Genomic DNA, 19017 nt, shown 5'->3' with positions numbered 1-19017 from the left:
AGATTAGCAATAGCAGGGCTTAGAGGGCTACCCATGGCCACCCCATCAATTTGTTCATAAAACTCGTTGTTATATTCAAAATAAGTCGAGGATAGACAATGTCGAAACAAAGCTATTATATCAGTAGGAAACATATCAGCTATGTAAGAAAGAGCTTCGTCAACAGGGACCATGGTGAAGGTATAATATGGCAGCGACGCTGCAGTAGAGTCCCTTGCGACGACGAGTAATCGGCTGAGACAAGGAATTGGCGCGTGTGAAGGCGGCGTGAGTGAGTGGGGAGGCACTGACCTCGAGGTCGGGGTCGGCGGGCCGCTCCTGGTGCTGGCGGTACGCCCTCTGCTTCTCCTCGAAGTCCCGCAGCCGCTGGTTGTAGCGCTCGATCTGGTCACGCAGCATCGAATCCTCCAGCTGTAACACATCGACACTACTGCACACTCAACCTCTACTCCTGCCCACAACAAAGTGCCACGAACTACAACTCTGGAATACGCCAGTTTCAGTGAAGCTGAGGATACAGCAGTTATTAATGACGAGTTAGGAGCTAGGAGGGTGAAACATTGCCTCAAAGGGCTGCGCACTTAAGAACCCTCACAGCATGCTGTATGTAGCACATCATTAATATACAGAGTGTTACAAAAAGGTACGGCCAAACTTTCAGGAAACATTCCTCACACACAAATAAAGAAAAGATGTTATATGGACATGTGTCCGGAAACGCTTAATTTCCATGTTAGAGCTCATTTTAGTTTCGTCAGTACGTACTCTACTTCCTCGATTCACCGCCATTTGGCCCAATTGAGATTTTCTGTGAACGTTTGGGTAGGCATTGTTGGTGATGTCTTGATTGGGCCCCATGCTCTTCCACCTACGCTCAATGGAGCACGTTATCATGATTTCATACGGTATACTATACCTGTGCTGCTAGAACATGTGCCTTTGCAAGTACGACACAACATGTAGTTCATGCACGATGGAGCTCCTGCACATTTCAGTCGAAGTGTTCGTACGCTTCTCAACAACAGATTCGGTGACCGATGGATTGGTAGAGGCGGACCAATTCCATGGCCTCTACGCTCTCCTGACCTCAACCCTCTTGACGTTCATTTATGGGGGCATTTGAAAGCTCTTGTCTACGCAACCCCGGTACCAAATGTAGAGACTCTTCGTGCTCGTATTGTGGACGGCTGTGATACAATACGCTACTCTCCAGGGCTGCATCAGCGCATCAGGGATTCCGTGCGACGGAGGGTGGATGCATGCATCCTCGCTAACGGAGGACATTTTGAACATTTCCTGTAACAAAGTGTTTGGAGTCACGCTGGTACGTTCTGTTGCTGTGTGTTTCCATTCCATAATTAATGTGATTTGAAGAGAAGTAATAAAATGAGCTCTAACATGGAAAGTAAGCGTTTCCGGACACATGTCCACATAACATATTTTCTTTCTTTGTGTGTGAGGAATGTTTCCTGAAAGTTTGGCTGTACCTTTTTGTAACACTCTGTAATGCCGCAGTTATGTACATTCTGACAAATATACGAGTAGAACATAAATGAAGAATTCAGAGAAGTGTCACAAATTATTTCTGGGAGTTCCATTCAGGAAACTCAAAATCTAGACGACCTGCGGCTTTCTGGAGTAATACTGTTAAGACATTCAGCTTGTTTCCTTGCGTCGCCTAACTAAGGAGAAATATCCTCTGACGTAACTGGATTTCTACGTGCTTTGACCACTTACCAGCACAAGTTTCTTTGATACGAAACATTATTAGAGTAATTTTTGGGGTCACAAGTCCCGTAGTTACCTTACAATTATTAAAGAATGGAAAATCCAGGATGGAATGTATTGTTACAATTATTAAAGATATTTGAAATCATGTTGCAACTACAAAAAGAATCAATATTTATTTTGCCATACGCGTTTCCTTTTGTTCAAAAAATGGTTCAAATGGCTCTGTGCGCTATGGGACTTCCATCTGAGGTCATCAGTCCCCTAGAACTTAGAACTACTTAAACCTAAGGACATCACACACGGCCATGCCCGAGGCGGAATTCGAACCTGCGACCGTAGCAGCAGCGCGGTTCCAGACTCTAGCGCCTAGAACCACTAAGGGGCCACTAAGGGGCCGCCGGCCGCTGTGGCCGAGCGGTTCTAGGTGCTTCAGTCCGGAACCGCGCTGCTGCTGCGGCCGCAGGTTCGAATCCTGCTTCCGGCATGTACGTGTGTGATGTCCTTAGGTTTAAGTAGTTCTAAGTCTAGGGGACTGATGACCTCAGATGTTAGGTCCCATAGTGGTCAGAGTCATTTGAACCATTTTGAACCACTCCGGCCGGCTTCCTTTTGTTCATATAAAACAACACTTACGTGAGTGATAAACAGGCAAATATGCTGCCTCTGATGTTTTAAATTAGTAAAAGGAAGCGCGTACGGTAAAATAAACATCGCCGATAGGTGGCACTAGATGGTAATGTGAGTGGGCCGAGGACGTACCGATATAATCCGCACAGTTGCGCTAGCATAACTGCATAGTAAACAAAGGATCCCGGGTTCGAATCCCTGTCTAGCATACATAAAGTCCAGATGCAGCGGACATAACGAGTTCCTTTCGTATTCTTTCCATCTTTTTAGTAGTTGCAAAAATGGACTTAAATTAACTCCTTTTTTATAGAAGTTTACATACTTAATACGCAATTCAAGCATTTTTATAAATGACAAATATTTCACACAATTTTTTTTGTGTGCTATTACTTCTGATGTTATAAAATAGTTATCATATACACAAGGGTAGACCACCCATTAAGTTATCTCAAGATATGAAACGGAATAAACCTGATGACAGGACTAAAAATTAGAAATGAGACAAAGTTAAAGCAAGTGTGAACGGTTTTCATTATTAAGAATGAAGAATTTGGCTTATATATGAAGTACAATATGAGATTGCAGTTTTAATGGTTCCGGTCACACAGGAAGGCTACTGAAATTAATAACGCGTGTGGAAGCGATAAGAACACACTTCACAGGCCACTGATTAAATAAAGTAATATGTGAAAGACAATACTGAAGTAACTAAATTCCTAAAATTAGCTCTGAAGAGACAAATGTCTTTTCCACGCTCATTAGTCTCACTCGAGAGGAATATTAAATGGAATCGCTGTCGTAATGAGCACCAGACGCGAAGCACTTGGGGAGGGCGAGTACCTGCGCTCTCTCCTCGTCGTACTCGAGGCAGCCGACGCCGTCGAGGCGCTCCAGGTCGATCCATCCTCGCCACCTCACGCACACGCCGTTCATGATGAAGTGCGAACGCAGGTGCACCTGCAACAAGGACAAAGGCGGCCGTCAGTGAAAACTGCCCACCTTTCGACATTAGTCTTTTTAAACAGAAAATGGGCGTGTCTCTGTAGGTTACGGAAAAAAGCAGCAGTTCAATACTTCTGAGATCTGCAAGAAAAAAATGTGAATGTACGAATAAGATTTGTGTGTGTGTGTGTGTGTGTGTGTGTGTGTGTGTGTGTGTGTGTCTGTGTGTACCATTTCTGCTGCAAAAGTTAGTCAAGAGTAACGATGGTGATATGGTGAGGCCCAATCTTCCCTTATAATATGGAAGTGAGCTGGCAGACTGGGCACCGAACCAAAAAAAAAAAAAAAAAAGTTCAAATGGGTGTGAAATCTTATGGGACTTAACTGCTAAGGTCATCACTCCGTAAGCTTACACACTACTTAACCTAAATTATCCTAAGGACAAACACACACACCCATGCCCGAGGGAGGACTCGAACCTCCGCCAGGATCAGCCGCACAGTCCATGACTGCAGCGCCTAAGACCGCTCGGCTAATCCCACGCGGCTGTTATTATTCTAATAGTTTGTGTGTGTGTGTGTGTGCGTGTGTGTGTGCCATTTCTGCTGCAAAAGGTAGTCAAGAGTAACGATGGTGATATGGTGAGGCCCAATCTTCCGCTATATTGAACTGAGCTGACAGACTGGGCAGCGATCATCTTCACGACTGTTAGTATCTAATAGTTATTAATTAAACCCACTGAGTCCTTCGTGTCAGAATACCTAATTTTTGTTCAACATCGTCTCAGAGCCCGTAACGTTATCGGGTTGAAACACAGCAGGTTAATATTCAGAACGAAGATTGCATCTGAACTATTGCTTTCTCTGATGCTATGTACTTCTACAGGGTCTGTACCTGTCAAATCTTTGACGTTCTGGGATTTGAAACTCGCTGCTGTTGCTGATGTCCTTTCTGACGCCAATTTCAACTATGAAATGAGAATGGAACTTGACTTTTCACATTTTTTCTGTTAATTTAGTTTTAAGTTACTGTTGTTGTCTTTGTGTTGTGAGCTTCAGTCGGAAGACTTGTTTAGTGCACGCCTTTGCAAGCCTCTTCATCTCTGCATAGTTCCTGTAACGTACATCCATTTGAACTTTCATACTGCACTTAAGCCTACATCTCCCACAATATATTTACTACAGCTGCCCGTGCAACTTCAACACGATACCACAGTTCGTCACGAGTAGTGACTGGCGTATTCTGACGAGCCAGTTGCTTGGCCACCATTGACCAGACGTTTTCAATTGGTGACAGATCTGGAGAAAGTGCTGGCCAGGGCAGCAGTCGAGCATTTTCTGTATCCAGAAAGGCCCGTACAGGTCCTGCAACATGCGGTCGTGCATTATCCTGTTGAAATGTAGGGTTTCGCAGGGATCGAATGAAGGGTAGAGCCACGGGTCGTAACACATCTGAAATGTAACGTCCACTGTTCAAAATGCCGTCAATGCGAACAAGAGGTGACCGAGACGTGTAACCAATGGCACCCCATACCGTCACGCCGGGTGATACGCCAGTATGGCGATGACGAATACATCCTTCCAATGTGCGTTCACCGCGATGTCGCCTAACACGGATGCGACCATCATGATGCAGTAAACAGAACCTGGATTCATCCGAAGAAATGACGTTTTGCCATTCGTGCACCCAGGTTCGTCGCTGAGTACACCATCGCAGGCGCTCCTGTCTATGATGCAGCGTCAAGGGTAACCGCAGCCATGGTCTCCGAGCTGATAGTCCATACTGGTGCAAACTTCGTCCAACTGTTCGTGCAGATGGTTGTTGTCTTGCAAACGTCCCCATCTGTTGACTCAGGGATCGAGACGTGGCTGCACGATCCGTTACAGCGATGCGGATAAGATGCCTGTCATCTCGACTGCTAGTGATACGAGGCCGTTGGGATCCGGCACGGCGTTCCGTATTACCCTCTTGTACCCACCGATTCCATATTCTGCTAACAGTCATTGGATCTCGACCAACGCGAGCAGCAATGTCGCGATACGATAAACCGCAATCGCGATAGGCTACAATCCGACCTTTATCAAAGTGGGAAACGTGATGGTACGCATTTCTCCTCCTTACACGAGGCATCACAACAACGTTTCACCAGGCAACGCCGGTGAACTGCTGTTTGTGTATGAGAAATCGGTTGGAAACTTTCCTCATGTCAGCACGTTGTAGGTGTCGCCACCGGCGCCAACCTTGTGTGAATGCTCTGAAAAGCTAATCATTTGCATATCACAGCATCGTCTTCCTGTCGGTTAAATTTCGCGTCTGTAGCACGTCATCTACGTGGTGTAGCAATTTTAATGGCCAGTAGTGTAATTCGAATATACTTCATTGCATATGTTTTCAGGACATTATCCATTCCACGTAATTGATCTTCCGAGTCCTTTGCAGTCTCTGACGAGACTTCCTTAATTTGTTAGCCTCCACTTCGAAACGCAATGATGACCAGAAACAAAGCTGTTGTGTAAGTCTCTCTGATTACCGTATGTCTACGTGGTACGAAATGTGGGGTCGTATCCACACGTCTTCCGTAATGCACGTTGACGGCGGCCTTTTTTTTCCTGGAGTGTAACCCGATTTCACCTGACATTTTATTGTAGAACGGCCACCGAGACAATTCATTCGGGCGCGAGAGAAACACGATCTAGACGGCCAGGAGCGTTCTCTAAGGAGGCTTCTTTGTTTATTTACGGGCCTCTTTAATCCCATAATAATGAAGGACGCGAGAAAGGGAAAGTGGTTTCGTTAAACAGAGCGCCTTGTTAAAGCTACACCGGCGCCGGCGGATCATTGTGGAAGAGGAGGCCGCTGCTTAGCGCGCGACAAGCTCCTACTTAGGCGGCCACAATGCCGCCGTCACGCGCTGACACCGCTTCACACCTCGGCCCGTCACACGCGCCCCGTACAAAGAGCGCCGTCTCGGGCCGCCACCGGCGCTTTTTCCGTGGCTGCCGCCGGTGTTCATTACGGCTGAGAATGCGCAGCTAAGAGCCTCGCACTGCAGGCCCAGCACACTTCTTTTTGTCGGAGTTTTAACACCAACCGACAGCGAGGTCATTACGGTCGAGGCGAGACATGGGGAAGGACACGTTTGCTTAATGCGCCAGCCTTTTCTGCATACGTACTTGCGGGTCACCCGGCCTACGACCGTATGGCACTGCACCCGATCCGTCAAGTGTCACATTCCACTCGGAATTTAGGAGGATAATGCACGACCGCATGTTGCAGGTCCTGTCCGGGCCTTTCTGGATACAGAAGATGTTCCACTGCTGCCCTGGCCAGCACATTCTCCAGATCTCTCACCAATTGGAAACGTCCGGTCAATGGTGGCCGAGCAACTGGCTCGCCACAATACGCCAGTCACTACTCTTGACGAACTGTGATATCGTGTTGAAGCTGCAAGGGCAGCTGTACCTGTACACGCCATCCAATCTCTGTTTCACTCAATGCCGAGGCGTATCAAGGCCGTTATTACGGACAGAGTTGGTTGTTCTGGGTACTGATTTCTCAGGATCTATGCACCCAAATTGCGTGGAAATGTAATCACATGTCAGTTCTAGTGTAATATATTTGTCCAATGAATACCCGTTTATCATCTGCATTTGTTCTTGGTGTAGCAATTTTAATGGTCAGTAGTGTATATTATTTACCACAATGACAAGGAGACAGCATTATTTCTCTGCTAGTACTTTTAGCGATAAAAATAGGGCGATTAATATTAACCTCGTTGTAACGTATAAAGTTGTTGAAGATACGTGAACATCTGTAAATAATTTCATTGAGCCGTAGCAATGAGCACGAGTGGTAATACTCGAGAGCTGCAATCAATATCGACCCTCAAGAGCTCTCCTCAACTTAGGCGCGCTGTTCCTTTCGACTTGACTTTGGGCGTTCGCCGGTGACATGTAAGAGTGCGATGACCTCGCGCTGGAAGGTGTGCAGGGAGGTGGCTACGAAATGTCAGCGGACGCTGCCCTCGCGTCACGGCCGCCGATCACGCTTGACACGCAGTCTGAAAGGCGCCCTCACTTCAAAGTCAGCCGCCACACACACGTCTGCGCGCCCGCGTGTGCTCTCACGTAACTCACAAAGCAGCCGTCCTCACTCGAGCGCAAAATGTACCAAGATGTCCAACGGTTCTGCATGTAAAAACGGCCGATCCATCACAAATACATCAGAGGCAACAGGCACAGCTCTAACATCTGCAGGGCCATTGTGGCCGGCGCTCGCAAGTGCTCAGAAATCTCCCGTCTTTTCTTCACCACTCTGGCGGTAGCACAGTGCACGCATGGTAGGAAGAAGGAAGGAAGATTGAGTTTAACGTCCCGTCGACATAGATGTCATTAGAGACGGAGCTCAAGCTCGGATGGTGTCAAGGATAGGGAAGGGTATAGACGTACCGTTTTAAAGAAACCTTCCCTGCATTTTCATAGAGCGATTGAGGGAAATGACGGAAAACCTAGATCTGGATGACCAGACCCGGGTTTGAACCGTCGTCCTCCCGAATGCGAGTCCAGCGTACTAACTACTACGCACCTTCCTCGATCATTGCACACATGGCGAGCTATGTTACGGTACGTACACACTTTAAAAATGGTTCAAATGGCTCTGAGCACTATGGGACTCAACTGCTGAGGTCATTAGTCCCCTAGAACTTAGAACTAGTTAAACCTAACTAACCTAAGGACATCACAAACATCCATGCCCGAGGCAGGATTCGAACCTGCGACCGTAGCGGTCCTGCGGTTCCAGACTGCAGCGCCTTTAACCGCACGGCCACTTCGGCCGGCATATACACTTTATCTTGGTGCGTTTTTCTCAGTATCTTACTAAGTAAACAGTGAGGAATAACAAACTATTTTGTATACCGGGCAACTGCAGCTGTTGAAAGGCATGATAAGAACAACTCCTCTTTCAGCTGGTAAAATTGTTGTTTATTAAAACATAACCGGTTTCACGACCCAAAGGTATATCATCGATGCAGCAACGTCAAAAGATCATAGACATACCCATGGCTCCTAGTCAAAAGTTTCTATTCAGTGAATATCGTCAATACTATAGCGAACAAAAGGTAAGGAAGACATGCTCCATTGTTTACAACCTGCCTGCGTCAGTAAGACGGCAGGGCAGCCCGGTTCAGGGCAAGGCAAAAGCGACCGGCACGAACGACAAAGAGCCACGAAACCGGTTGTGTTTTAATGAACAACAAATTTACCAGCCGTAAAACTGAGAATAATCCTATTGCCGTTGCAAGTTATTTAGTAGCAAAGAGATGACCCTGACATTTAACTTAATGCAATCATTAAATAACACAGAAGACAACGAAGGTAACAAATATTTTACAAAAATGGTTCAAATGGCTCTGACCGCTATGGGACTTAACATCTTATATTATCAGTCCCCTAGAACTTAGAACTACTTAAACCTAACTAACCTAAGGACATCACACACATCCATGCCCGAGGCAGGATTCGAACCTGCGAGCGTAGCAGTCCCGCGGTTCCGGACTGCAGCGCCTAGAACCGCACGGCCACCGCGGCCGGCACAAATATTTTACATAAGAGTACTTTGATATGCCACTACACTTGTTTCATTAAGTTATCGAGTCAGTTAGTTGACCCTAGAATAATTTCCTAATAACAGTTAATGGAACGCCGACATTTCCCACCGAGAGTGGTGGCGCAATGGTTAGCACGCTGGACCCACATTCGGGAGGACGACGGTTCAAACCCGCGTCCGACCATCCTGATTTAGATTTTCCGTGATTACCCAAAATCTCTTCAGGCAAGTGCCGTGACGTTTCCTTTGAAAGGGCACGGCCGACTTTCTACCCCGTCCTTCCCTATTCCGATGAGACCGATGACCTCACTGTTTGGTCCCCTCCCCCCAAATCAAGCAACCATCCGACATTGCCGCATGTAGCTGCAAAGCCTGTTAATGTTACGGATTGGCAGATGGAAAGAAGAAGCCTGAGACAAACATTGCACAGAGCGATGCATTTCGAAAGATCGTTTTCGCCCTGTCAATCGTGCATGTATGGGTCACTCGATAGAAACTTCTGTTAAACACTGCTCCAGAACAGCAATTTCGGTCAAACATAATTTTGTTCAAGGTAAAGAGTGTGTTGTTTGTCATTTCGGAGATAATATATAAATCCTCCGAAGTCGAAATCCGGCGAAAAGAGCACTGTAGGACAGTTCCGGACTTCTAGAACGTGCTTCAGTTTCAGTTACAAACAGTATTTAATACTTTGCAACACTGTCCCACGAATAACGCCGTACAACACTGCTGATGGAACATTAATACTCTTCAAAATAGGGAGACTATTTCCAGAGACCTGTTTTCAGAACGACACTACTCTTCACCAGCAAAAGTTATAGTCTTCCAAGCTACGAAATTTTACTGTCGCACTTCACCCTCGCTGCTTCACGTCAGTGAATGTTTAAGGCCCGAACGACACAAACCACAGCTTGGGGCGCCATAGTGGAGGGGCGCCAGGCGACCCCAAGTGCAAGTTCCGTATACAGTGTGTATCACAACTAGTAGCGTAAACTAACACAGGTGAAGGTGCACGAGGAAAAAGGAGGGAGAGGGTGGGCATCGAATGAGAAGTTTTTTGTGTGGGAAATATACTCGAACCGGCCGTGCTTGGCGGAAGCTCGTCATAGGTGTCTGGAGCATTTTCTTACAGTCTTACTATGCTCAGTCAGTGATTGTATGAAAGCACTACGTTTTTTTCTGGTTTAAAGTATCCATTACATCATATAGTAGAGCTCTTGAGTAATTTCTATTGTTTCGGTCCTTAACACACAATTTCTGAAAAGTTCGTATGCTCCAGTTTTCAACTGAGGCCCGCCACACAATTATCGCGCCTTGCGCAGTTTGATTAACTACGTTTGTGCCATAGGCTTAATATCAAGGAACGAAGGTTAAGATTTAACGTTGCGTCGACAACGAGGTCATTATACTCTGAAGAGCTAAAGAAACTGGCACACCTGCCTAATATCGTGTAGGGCCTCCGCGAGCATACAGAAGTGCCGCAACACGACGTAGCACGGACTCGACTAATGTCTCAAGTAGTGCCGGACGGAACCGACACCATGAATCCTGCAGGGCTGTCCATAAATCCGTAAGAGTACGAGGGAGTGGAGATCTCTTCTGAATAGCATGTTGCAAGGCGTCCCAGATATGCTCAATAATGTTCATGTATGGGGAGTTTGGTGGCCAGTGGAAGTGTTTAAACTCAGAAGACTGTTCTTGGAACCATTCTGTAGAAATTCTGGACGTGTGACGTGTCGTATTGTCCTGCTGGAATTGCTCAAACCCGCCGGAATGCGCAATGGACATGAATAGATGCAGGTGATCAGACAGGATGGTGACGTGCGTGTCACCCGTCAGAGTCGTATCTAGACATATCAGGGGTTCCACATCACTCGAACTCCACACTGCTCACACCATTACAGAGCCTTCACCAACTTGAACAGTCCCCTTCTGACATGCAGGGTCCATGGATTCATGAGATTGTCTCTATGCCCTTACACGTCTATCCACTCGATACAATTTGAAACGAGACTCGTCCGACCAGGCAACATCGGAGTTGACGGGCCCAGGTGAAGTGTAAAGCTTTGTGTCGTACGGTCATCAAGGGTTCACGAGTGGGCATTCGGCCCCAAAAGCCCATATCGATGATGTTTTGTTGAACGATTCGCACGCTGACACTTGTTGATGACCCAGCACTGAAATCTGCAGCAATTTTCGGAAGGGTTGCACTTCTGTCACGTTTCTCTTCAGTCGGTGTTGGTCCCGTTCTTGCAGGATATTTTCCGGCCGCAACGATGTCGGAGATTTGATGTTTTACCAGATTCCTGATATTCACGGTACACTCACGAAATGGTCGTACGGGAAAATTCCCACTTTGCCGTTACCTTGGAGGTGCTGTGTCCCACCGCTCGTGCGCCGACTGTAACACCACGTTCAAACTCTCTTAAGTCTTAATAACCTGCCATTGTAGGAGCAGTAACTGATCTAATAACTGCGCCAGACACTTGTCTAATATAGGCGTTGCCGACAGCACCGCCGTAATCTGCCTGTTTACATATCTCTGTATTTTAATACGCATGTCTATCCAGTTTCTTTGGCGCTTCAGTGTAGAAGTAGCAGGAGTTGTGATTAAGGGAGGCAGGGGAGGGAAATCCGCCCTTTCAAATGAATCATTCCGTCGTTTTGCCTTTTAGATTTAGAAAATTTACGGAAACCTAAATCTGGATTGCCAGACGGGGATTCAAACCGTCGTCCTCCAGAATTCAAGCCCAATGTGGTCACCTCTGCGCTACCTCGCTCCGTTGGCCTAATCTTGTTACAGTGGTTTTAGAATCTCCATCTGAGGAACACTCTTCTGAAATCGGATGCTCCTTTTCCAAACACCCTGTATGTTCCCGTTAGGTCTTGTTATGAAGACTTGAGGTCGATGAACTTCCCAGTTCGAAAATTCTTCGTATTTCCGCTAAGTAGAGTATCATGACAGGAATTTACGTTGATTCCTTTAGAAATAACAAAGAATGAAATAAAGCATAGATAAGAGCCTAAAGCCTGTTCACATGAGCGTTTTTTTTGGGGGGGGGGAGGGGGCGGGCAGTAGCTTAGTAGTACCAGTGCTAAAACGGATCCGGTCTGAAAGTAACACATATACGATTAGGAGAGGCGGGACTGTTGTAGCTGCTAAGTCATGCCCGAAATCTGGGCCAAACTCGCGCGCCCCGCGGATAAAAAAGGCGAGGAAAAGCGAAGGGCAGTGCAGGTCGGCGTTGAGCAAGGCGCGGCGCGTGCGCTGCGCAGCTTTCGTGCCCGGCGACCGGAAAACAGCGCGCCCGATACCATCGCAGAAGCACGCAGCCGGCAGCGGCGGCGGGCGCTCAAGGCTGCGTTTCGTAAACACCCGGGGCTGATTGGCCAGGCTCCATCGCCTCTTCCCTGAAGTGCTGACGCCGTTTCGTTCGCGGAAACCTTATATAGCAGGCGTTGGCGCCTCTGCATCCTGACCTGGTGCTCTTTTTCTTTGGTGCCTACCGCCAGCGGTACGAGGAAGCCCTGCGGATCAGGCGTTGACGTCGGCGGCAACAAGGAACTGCAACGTAACAATGGAATCGGGAAAATCCGAATATCTTTTTAAATCTGTTAGCGTCTTTCTGAACGACAAGGATACGAGATTGTGGATCAGGTGCTACGCTCCATCCATAATACACTAGTCTTTCAACAGTGGAACTATTTAATTTCCTCATTTCTGAGTCAAATAAATCGTAAAGCTTATACTGACATCCACTTTCGTTCAGTAATGTGTAACAAATTTGATAGAAGCAATGCAGCCTAATTTAACAACGCAATTTTTTTCTCGCCAATGCTTTCTTTAGGTGCCACAACGGAAAAAAAGGAAACTTCGAAGCGATTCCTTTCACACGTTACAGTGCTACGTTTTAAAGGATTCATTCAGCCTACATCTACATATACATGGATACTCTGCAAATCACATTTAAGTGCCTGGTAGAGGGTTTATCGAACCACCTTCACATTTCTCTATTATTCCAATCTCGTATAGCGCGCGGAAAGAACGAACACCTATATCTTTCCGTACGAGCTCTGATTTCCCTCATTTTGTCGTGGTGACAACTTCTGAACTGAACATTTGGGGCCTGTTTTGCACCTACACCTCCTCCAGTACGAAATTAATTATTCCTTGAGGTCTTAAGAGTGCGTGCTTCACCAATTAGCCGGTCCACTCATCTAATCCTTGGCATTCTTCTGAAGCAACACATTCCAAATGCTTCTACTATTATCTGCACTGCATATCACCCACGTTTCACTCTCGTATAATGCAACTCCCAGATAATACTGCCCGACACGTTTATACTGCTTGTTGACAGATTTCCCTTTTTCGGAAAAACCTTTCGTGATGGTGTCAGTGTGCATTTTATGTCTTCTTTACTTTGACCATTGTGAAGTATTTTGCTGCCCAAAAAGCAGAAGTCATCTATTTTAAGTTTGTCATTTCCTAATACTCGTATACGAGGGTTGGAACTTTAATAGTGGCAACTGTTTATTTACAGCTCGTACAAAATAGATATGTGTTTCAATGTTTTACTGACCTTCATAGTAGTCACCAGCATTGTATATAACCCATTGCCAGCGATGTGTAAGTTGTAGGATACCCTTAGCAGTGCCAATTGTGTTGACAGCTCGAGCGGCGCGCTCTATTGCCCGACGAATTTGTAGCAGTTTTGAAGCGAATGCCGTGAAGTGTTTCTTTCAGCTTAGAAATCGAGCTGAAGTCACGAGGGCTTAAGTCAGGGGAGTGCAGTAGGTGGTATAGCACTTAGCAGCCCCATCAGTCAAACAAATCAGTAACAGCTTGCACTGTACGTGCTTGAACATTGTCCTGCAAAATTATGGTCAGGTCCTGCAGAAAGTATCATCACTTCTCTCTCTATGTTGTTCATTTTTGGAACACAACCTGGGACCAGCTTAGAGACAGAAGTGATGACACTTTCTGCAGCACCTGACCATTATTTTGCGGGACAATGCTCAAGCGCGTTTGACTGATAAGGCTGCTAAGTGCTGTACCATCTACTGCACTCCCCTGACTTAAGCCCTCGTGAGTTCAACTCGATTTCTAAACTGAAGGAAACACTTCACGGCATTCGCTTCAGAACTGCTACAAACTCGTCGGGCAATAGACCGTGCCGCTCAAACTGTCAACACAACTGGCACTGCTAAGAATATCCTACGACTTCCACATTGTTGGCAACGGGTTATACACAATGCTGGTGACTGCTTTGAAGGTCAGTAAAACTTTGAAACACGTATCTATTTTGTACGAGCTGTAAATAAACAGTTGACCAACCCTCGTAGTTACATTGGCATCGTCTGATTTAATTCCATTACATTCATTTAGTTTACTCATTTTGAGCCGCAATGGGCGATCTGTGATAATAGATTAAAGTAGATAAGCTTCTTTGCCAAGTTCGCTTTATTTTCGATAACCGCCAAGTCATGAGAAAGAGTACACTTACCGCTATTTTAAGAAATATGGAACAATCTTTCTGTCGTGATCCGAAAATCGTAACACTGATTAATGAAACCGGTTATCGAGAATAAGGGTTGTTATTATTATAGAGATCTTGGCAAAGATGTTTATCTTCTCTAATAGATTACATTCCGTTGCCCATGTTTTAATTTAGTTTATGATTTAACCTCTTCACAACGCATTCCTTTCAACTGATCTGGCAATTCCTTTGCCAGCTCTGATAGAACTACAACGTTGTCAGCAAACATTTTGATCGTATTTATTAGCCATAAGCTTTAATTCCCTTTTCATACACTCCTGGAAATGGAAAAAAGAACACATTGACTCCGGTGTGTCAGACCCACCATACTTGCTCCGGACACCGCGAGAGGGCTGTACAAGCAATGATCACACGCACGGCACAGCGGACACACCAGGAACCGCGGTGTTGGCCGTCGAATGGCGCTAGCTGCGCAGCATTTGTGCACCGCCGCCGCCAGTGTCAGCCAGTTTGCCGTGGCATACGGAGCTCCATCGCAGTCTTTAACACTGGTAGCATGCCGCGACAGCGTGGACGTGAACCGTATGTGCAGTTGACGGACTTTGAGTGAGGGCGTATAGTGGGCATGCGGGAGGCCGGGTGGACGTACCGCCGAATTGCTCAACACGTGGGGCGTGAGGTCTCCACAGTACATCGATGTTGTCGCCAGTGGTCGGCGGAAGGTGCACGTGCCCGTCGACCTGGGACCGGACCGCAGCGACGCACGGATGCACGCCAAGACCGTAGGATCCTGCGCAGTGCCGTAGGGGACCGCACCGCCACTTCCCAGCAAATTAGGGACACTGTTGCTCCTGGGGTATCGGCGAGGACCATTCGCAACCGTCTCCATGAAGCTGGGCTGCGGTCCCGCACACCGTTAGGCCGTCTTCCGCTCACGCCCCAACATCGTGCAGCCCGCCTCCAGTGGTGTCGCGACAGGCGTGAATGGAGGGACGAATGGAGACGTGTCGTCTTCAGCGATGAGAGTCGCTTCTGCCTTGGTGCCAATGATGGTCGTATGCGTGTTTGGCGCCACAATCAGGACTGCGTACGACCGAGGCACACAGGGCCAACATCCGGCATCATGGTGTGGGGAGCGATCTCCTACACTGGCCGTACACCACTGGTGATCGTCGAGGGGACACTGAATAGTGCACGGTACATCCAAACCGTCATCGAACCCATCGTTCTACCATTCCTAGACCGGCAAGGGAACTTGCTGTTCCAACAGGACAATGCACGTCCGCATGTATCCCGTGCCACCCAACGTGCTCTAGAAGGTGTAAGTCAACTACCCTGGCCAGCAAGATCTCCGGATCTGTCCCCCATTGAGCATGTTTGGGACTGGATGAAGCGTCGTCTCACGCGGTCTGCACGTCCAGCACGAACGCTGGTCCAACTGAGGCGCCAGGTGGAAATGGCATGGCAAGCCGTTCCACAGGACTACATCCAGCATCTCTACGATCGTCTCCATGGGAGAATAGCAGCCTGCATTGCTGCGAAAGGTGGATATACACTGTACTAGTGCCGACATTGTGCATGCTCTGTTGCCTGTGTCTATGTGCCTGTGGTTCTGTCAGTGTGATCATGTGATGTATCTGACCCCAGGAATGTGTCAATAAAGTTTCCCCTTCCTGGGACAATGAATTCACGGTGTTCTTATTTCAATTTCCAGGAGTGTATTTTCTCCTTGATTGCCTTTACCGTACCGACTGAGCAAAGTGAGGTATAGGCTATAGCACTGTCTTACCCCTTTCGGAATTAGTGCCTCACTTTCATATCTTTCGACTCTTATAGCTGCAATTTGGTTTCTGTATAAATTGCAGATAACCTTTCGTTGCATGTATTTTATCCCTGAAACCTTCAGAACTGCCAAGACTACTTTTATGCTCTCCAATAAAAATAAAATACTTGACTAAGCTGCACGAGACCTGTGGTCCAATTTCGATTATGTCAGATGCATCTCAACCCAGTATAACGTAGCACCTCTCCTCGACAACAAGCGATTGGTATAAGGTTTAAACCCATTGTAGTTGTATTCCAGAGCAGCAGGATGAAAACCACCATCCAGCCATCCTGATTCACTTTTTCTGTGATCACTTCAGGCGAATGTTGGAACTGTTTGCTAAACAGTCCCGGCCGCTTCCTTCACAAGGATTTTATGTTGTATGTGTATGTGTTGACAGTAGCTACATTTCTGAATTTATGTGAGAGCTAAACAAAATACTAGTTTCTAACCTAACATGAAACATTCATTGTGGGAGACTGAAACCAGAGTTTACTTAGATATTTATTCCACTATCCTCTGAAACGCGTAGCGGATAACATAAAAATTACTGCTGTCTACTTTTCTGTGATTAATACCAGAATTCAGGAATTTTAATTGTGCGTTATATGCTACGAAGACGAAGAATAACAGTATTAAACAAATTATCACACGATTATCTATTATCTTTTCACAAATAGGATCTAAGGAAGGTTGGTAATGTAGCTTTGATGTATAAACGACAAACTCAGAGCATGTACTCAGCATTGTAAACTCGCTGATGAGGTGTTGCGGTCGCAACCTGCTTCGTCATCATGATTATCGTCGGACTAGTGTGGTGGTACACGCCGCGAGGTGACTAGCTTGTTTACACTCTTTTGTGGAGCCGGGACCCCGGACCTGGACTGACAGGCCTTGCGTTAGCTGCTCACCGACTCACGACAGATTAACTCTATCAGCTTGTAGGCTGGCGTGTCCTCTGACAAAGAGCGGTTAGGCGACGTGGTGAGCAGACACCATTAGCGCCATAACGACGCGTGACACGCCGTACCGTTAGCCGGCTGCTCATTTGCATCACAGCCGCGCTGGCCGGGGCCACAATTAATGATGGGCGAGGCTCGCCACACGCTTCCAGTTGGTGCTCTGCTGAAAGCTTACACGCGTAATCTTGGAAGCGGCGTTGGTTCTTGATCGGGATTTCGTTCATCGTAACATTCATGTTATTCAGTCTGTACATTGAGAAAGCAGTAAAGGAAACAAAAGAAAAAACTGGAGTCGTAATTAAATTCCAGGGAGAAGAAATAAACATTTTGAGGTTTGTCTATGACACTAATTCTGTTATATACAGCAAAGGACTCGGAAGAATGGTTGAATGGAATGGACAGTGTCTTGATAGGAGGCTATAAGGTGATCATCAACAAAAGCTAAACAAGGATAATGGAGTGTAGTCGAATTAAATCAAGTCATGGTGAGGGAATTAAATTCGGAAACGACTTTTGCGATTTGGCTAGCAAAATAACTGATGATGGCCGAAGTAGAGAGGATGTAAAATGTAGACTGGCAATGGCAAGAAAAGCATTTCTGAAGAAGAGAAATTTTTTAACATCGAATATAGATTTAAGTGTTACGAAGTCTTTTCTGGAAGCATGGAAGTGAAACATTGACGATAAACAGTTTAGGCAAGAGGAGAATAGAAGCTTTTGAAATGTGCAGAAGAATACTGAAGATTAGGTGAGTAGGTCACGTAACAAATGAAGAAGAGGTACTGAATATAATTGGGGAGAAAAGAAATTTCTGGCACAACCTCACTAAAAGAAGGGATCGGTTGACAGGACACATTCTGAGACATAAAGAGCTCACCAATTTAGTACTGGTGGGAAGAGAGAGAGTTAAAAATTGTAGAGCAAGCCCAAGAGATGAATACAGTACGCAGATCCAGAAAGATTTAAGTTGCAGTAGTTACTCGGAGATGAAGAAACTTGCATAGGATAAAGTAGCATGGAGAGCTGCATCAAACTAGTCTTGGGACTGAAGACTACAACGACAACATTCACATGTAGTTTCCCCTTTCATCTCGGAATGACTATTTCGTCTCTCGATGTACGGATCCAGAAACGCCTTCACTCTTTCACTGATGCTGACCATGTGACGTTCGTTCGTATGGATTCCTGGAAAATGACGCTGCCGATGATGCTGTCAGAGCTGAAAATCTTACGCAGGCTTTTTGTCAGTTCTGTCGTCGGCAGATCTGTTTTTCGCTGTACGTAGGAACAGTCTATTACTCTGATACGAACACTAGCCCTTTCTCCGCGAACAAGCTCTACATCTACTTGACTACTCTGCAGTTCACACTTGCGTGCTTGACAAGACGTTCATAGAACCACTTACCATTATTTTTCTGCCGTTCCACTCTCGAACAACATGTGGGAAAAACGAACACTGAAGTAATTCCGTGCATGCTCTGATATTTTCCCATTCGGAGAATAATGCTGTTGTTTGAAATGTCGCTAAAAGATCCTGTCACAACGAAGAACGCTTCTTTCTTAATGGCTGCCACCCGAACACTCTTATCATATCCGTGACAATCTCTTCCCTATTTCACGAAAAACACAATACGACCTGTCCTTCCTTGAAGTTTTTAGGTATCCTCCGTCAGTTCTATGTGATGCAGTTCCCATACGGCGCAACAATACTTCAGAAGAGAACGCACAAGCGTAGTATAGGCAGTCTCTTTAGTAGACCGGTTGCATCTTCTAAGTGTTCTGTCAATAAAAAGCAATCTTTGATTCGCCATCAGCACAACATTGT

General features: G+C 46.4%; 1 protein-coding gene across 3 annotated transcripts in view; it reads right to left on the bottom strand.

Moving 5' to 3' along the window:
- LOC126235725 (protein big brother) overlaps positions 1-19017 on the bottom strand; it is a 241681-nt gene that overhangs the window by 73027 nt on the left and 149637 nt on the right. For all 3 annotated transcript variants that reach the window (XM_049944498.1, XM_049944499.1, XM_049944497.1), the window contains exons 4-5: positions 3199-3315; positions 292-411 (exon numbers count right to left, since the gene is read on the bottom strand). In XM_049944498.1, coding sequence (XP_049800455.1) covers positions 292-411; positions 3199-3315 — 237 coding nt within the window. The remainder of the gene's footprint in view (positions 1-291; positions 412-3198; positions 3316-19017) is intronic.

Source organism: Schistocerca nitens, chromosome 2 (assembly GCF_023898315.1).
Source record: "Schistocerca nitens isolate TAMUIC-IGC-003100 chromosome 2, iqSchNite1.1, whole genome shotgun sequence".
Taxonomy (NCBI): Eukaryota; Metazoa; Arthropoda; class Insecta; order Orthoptera; family Acrididae; genus Schistocerca; species Schistocerca nitens.
The sequence above is the reverse complement of the archived record's forward strand: the minus strand, read 5'-3'. Positions and strand labels throughout refer to the sequence as shown.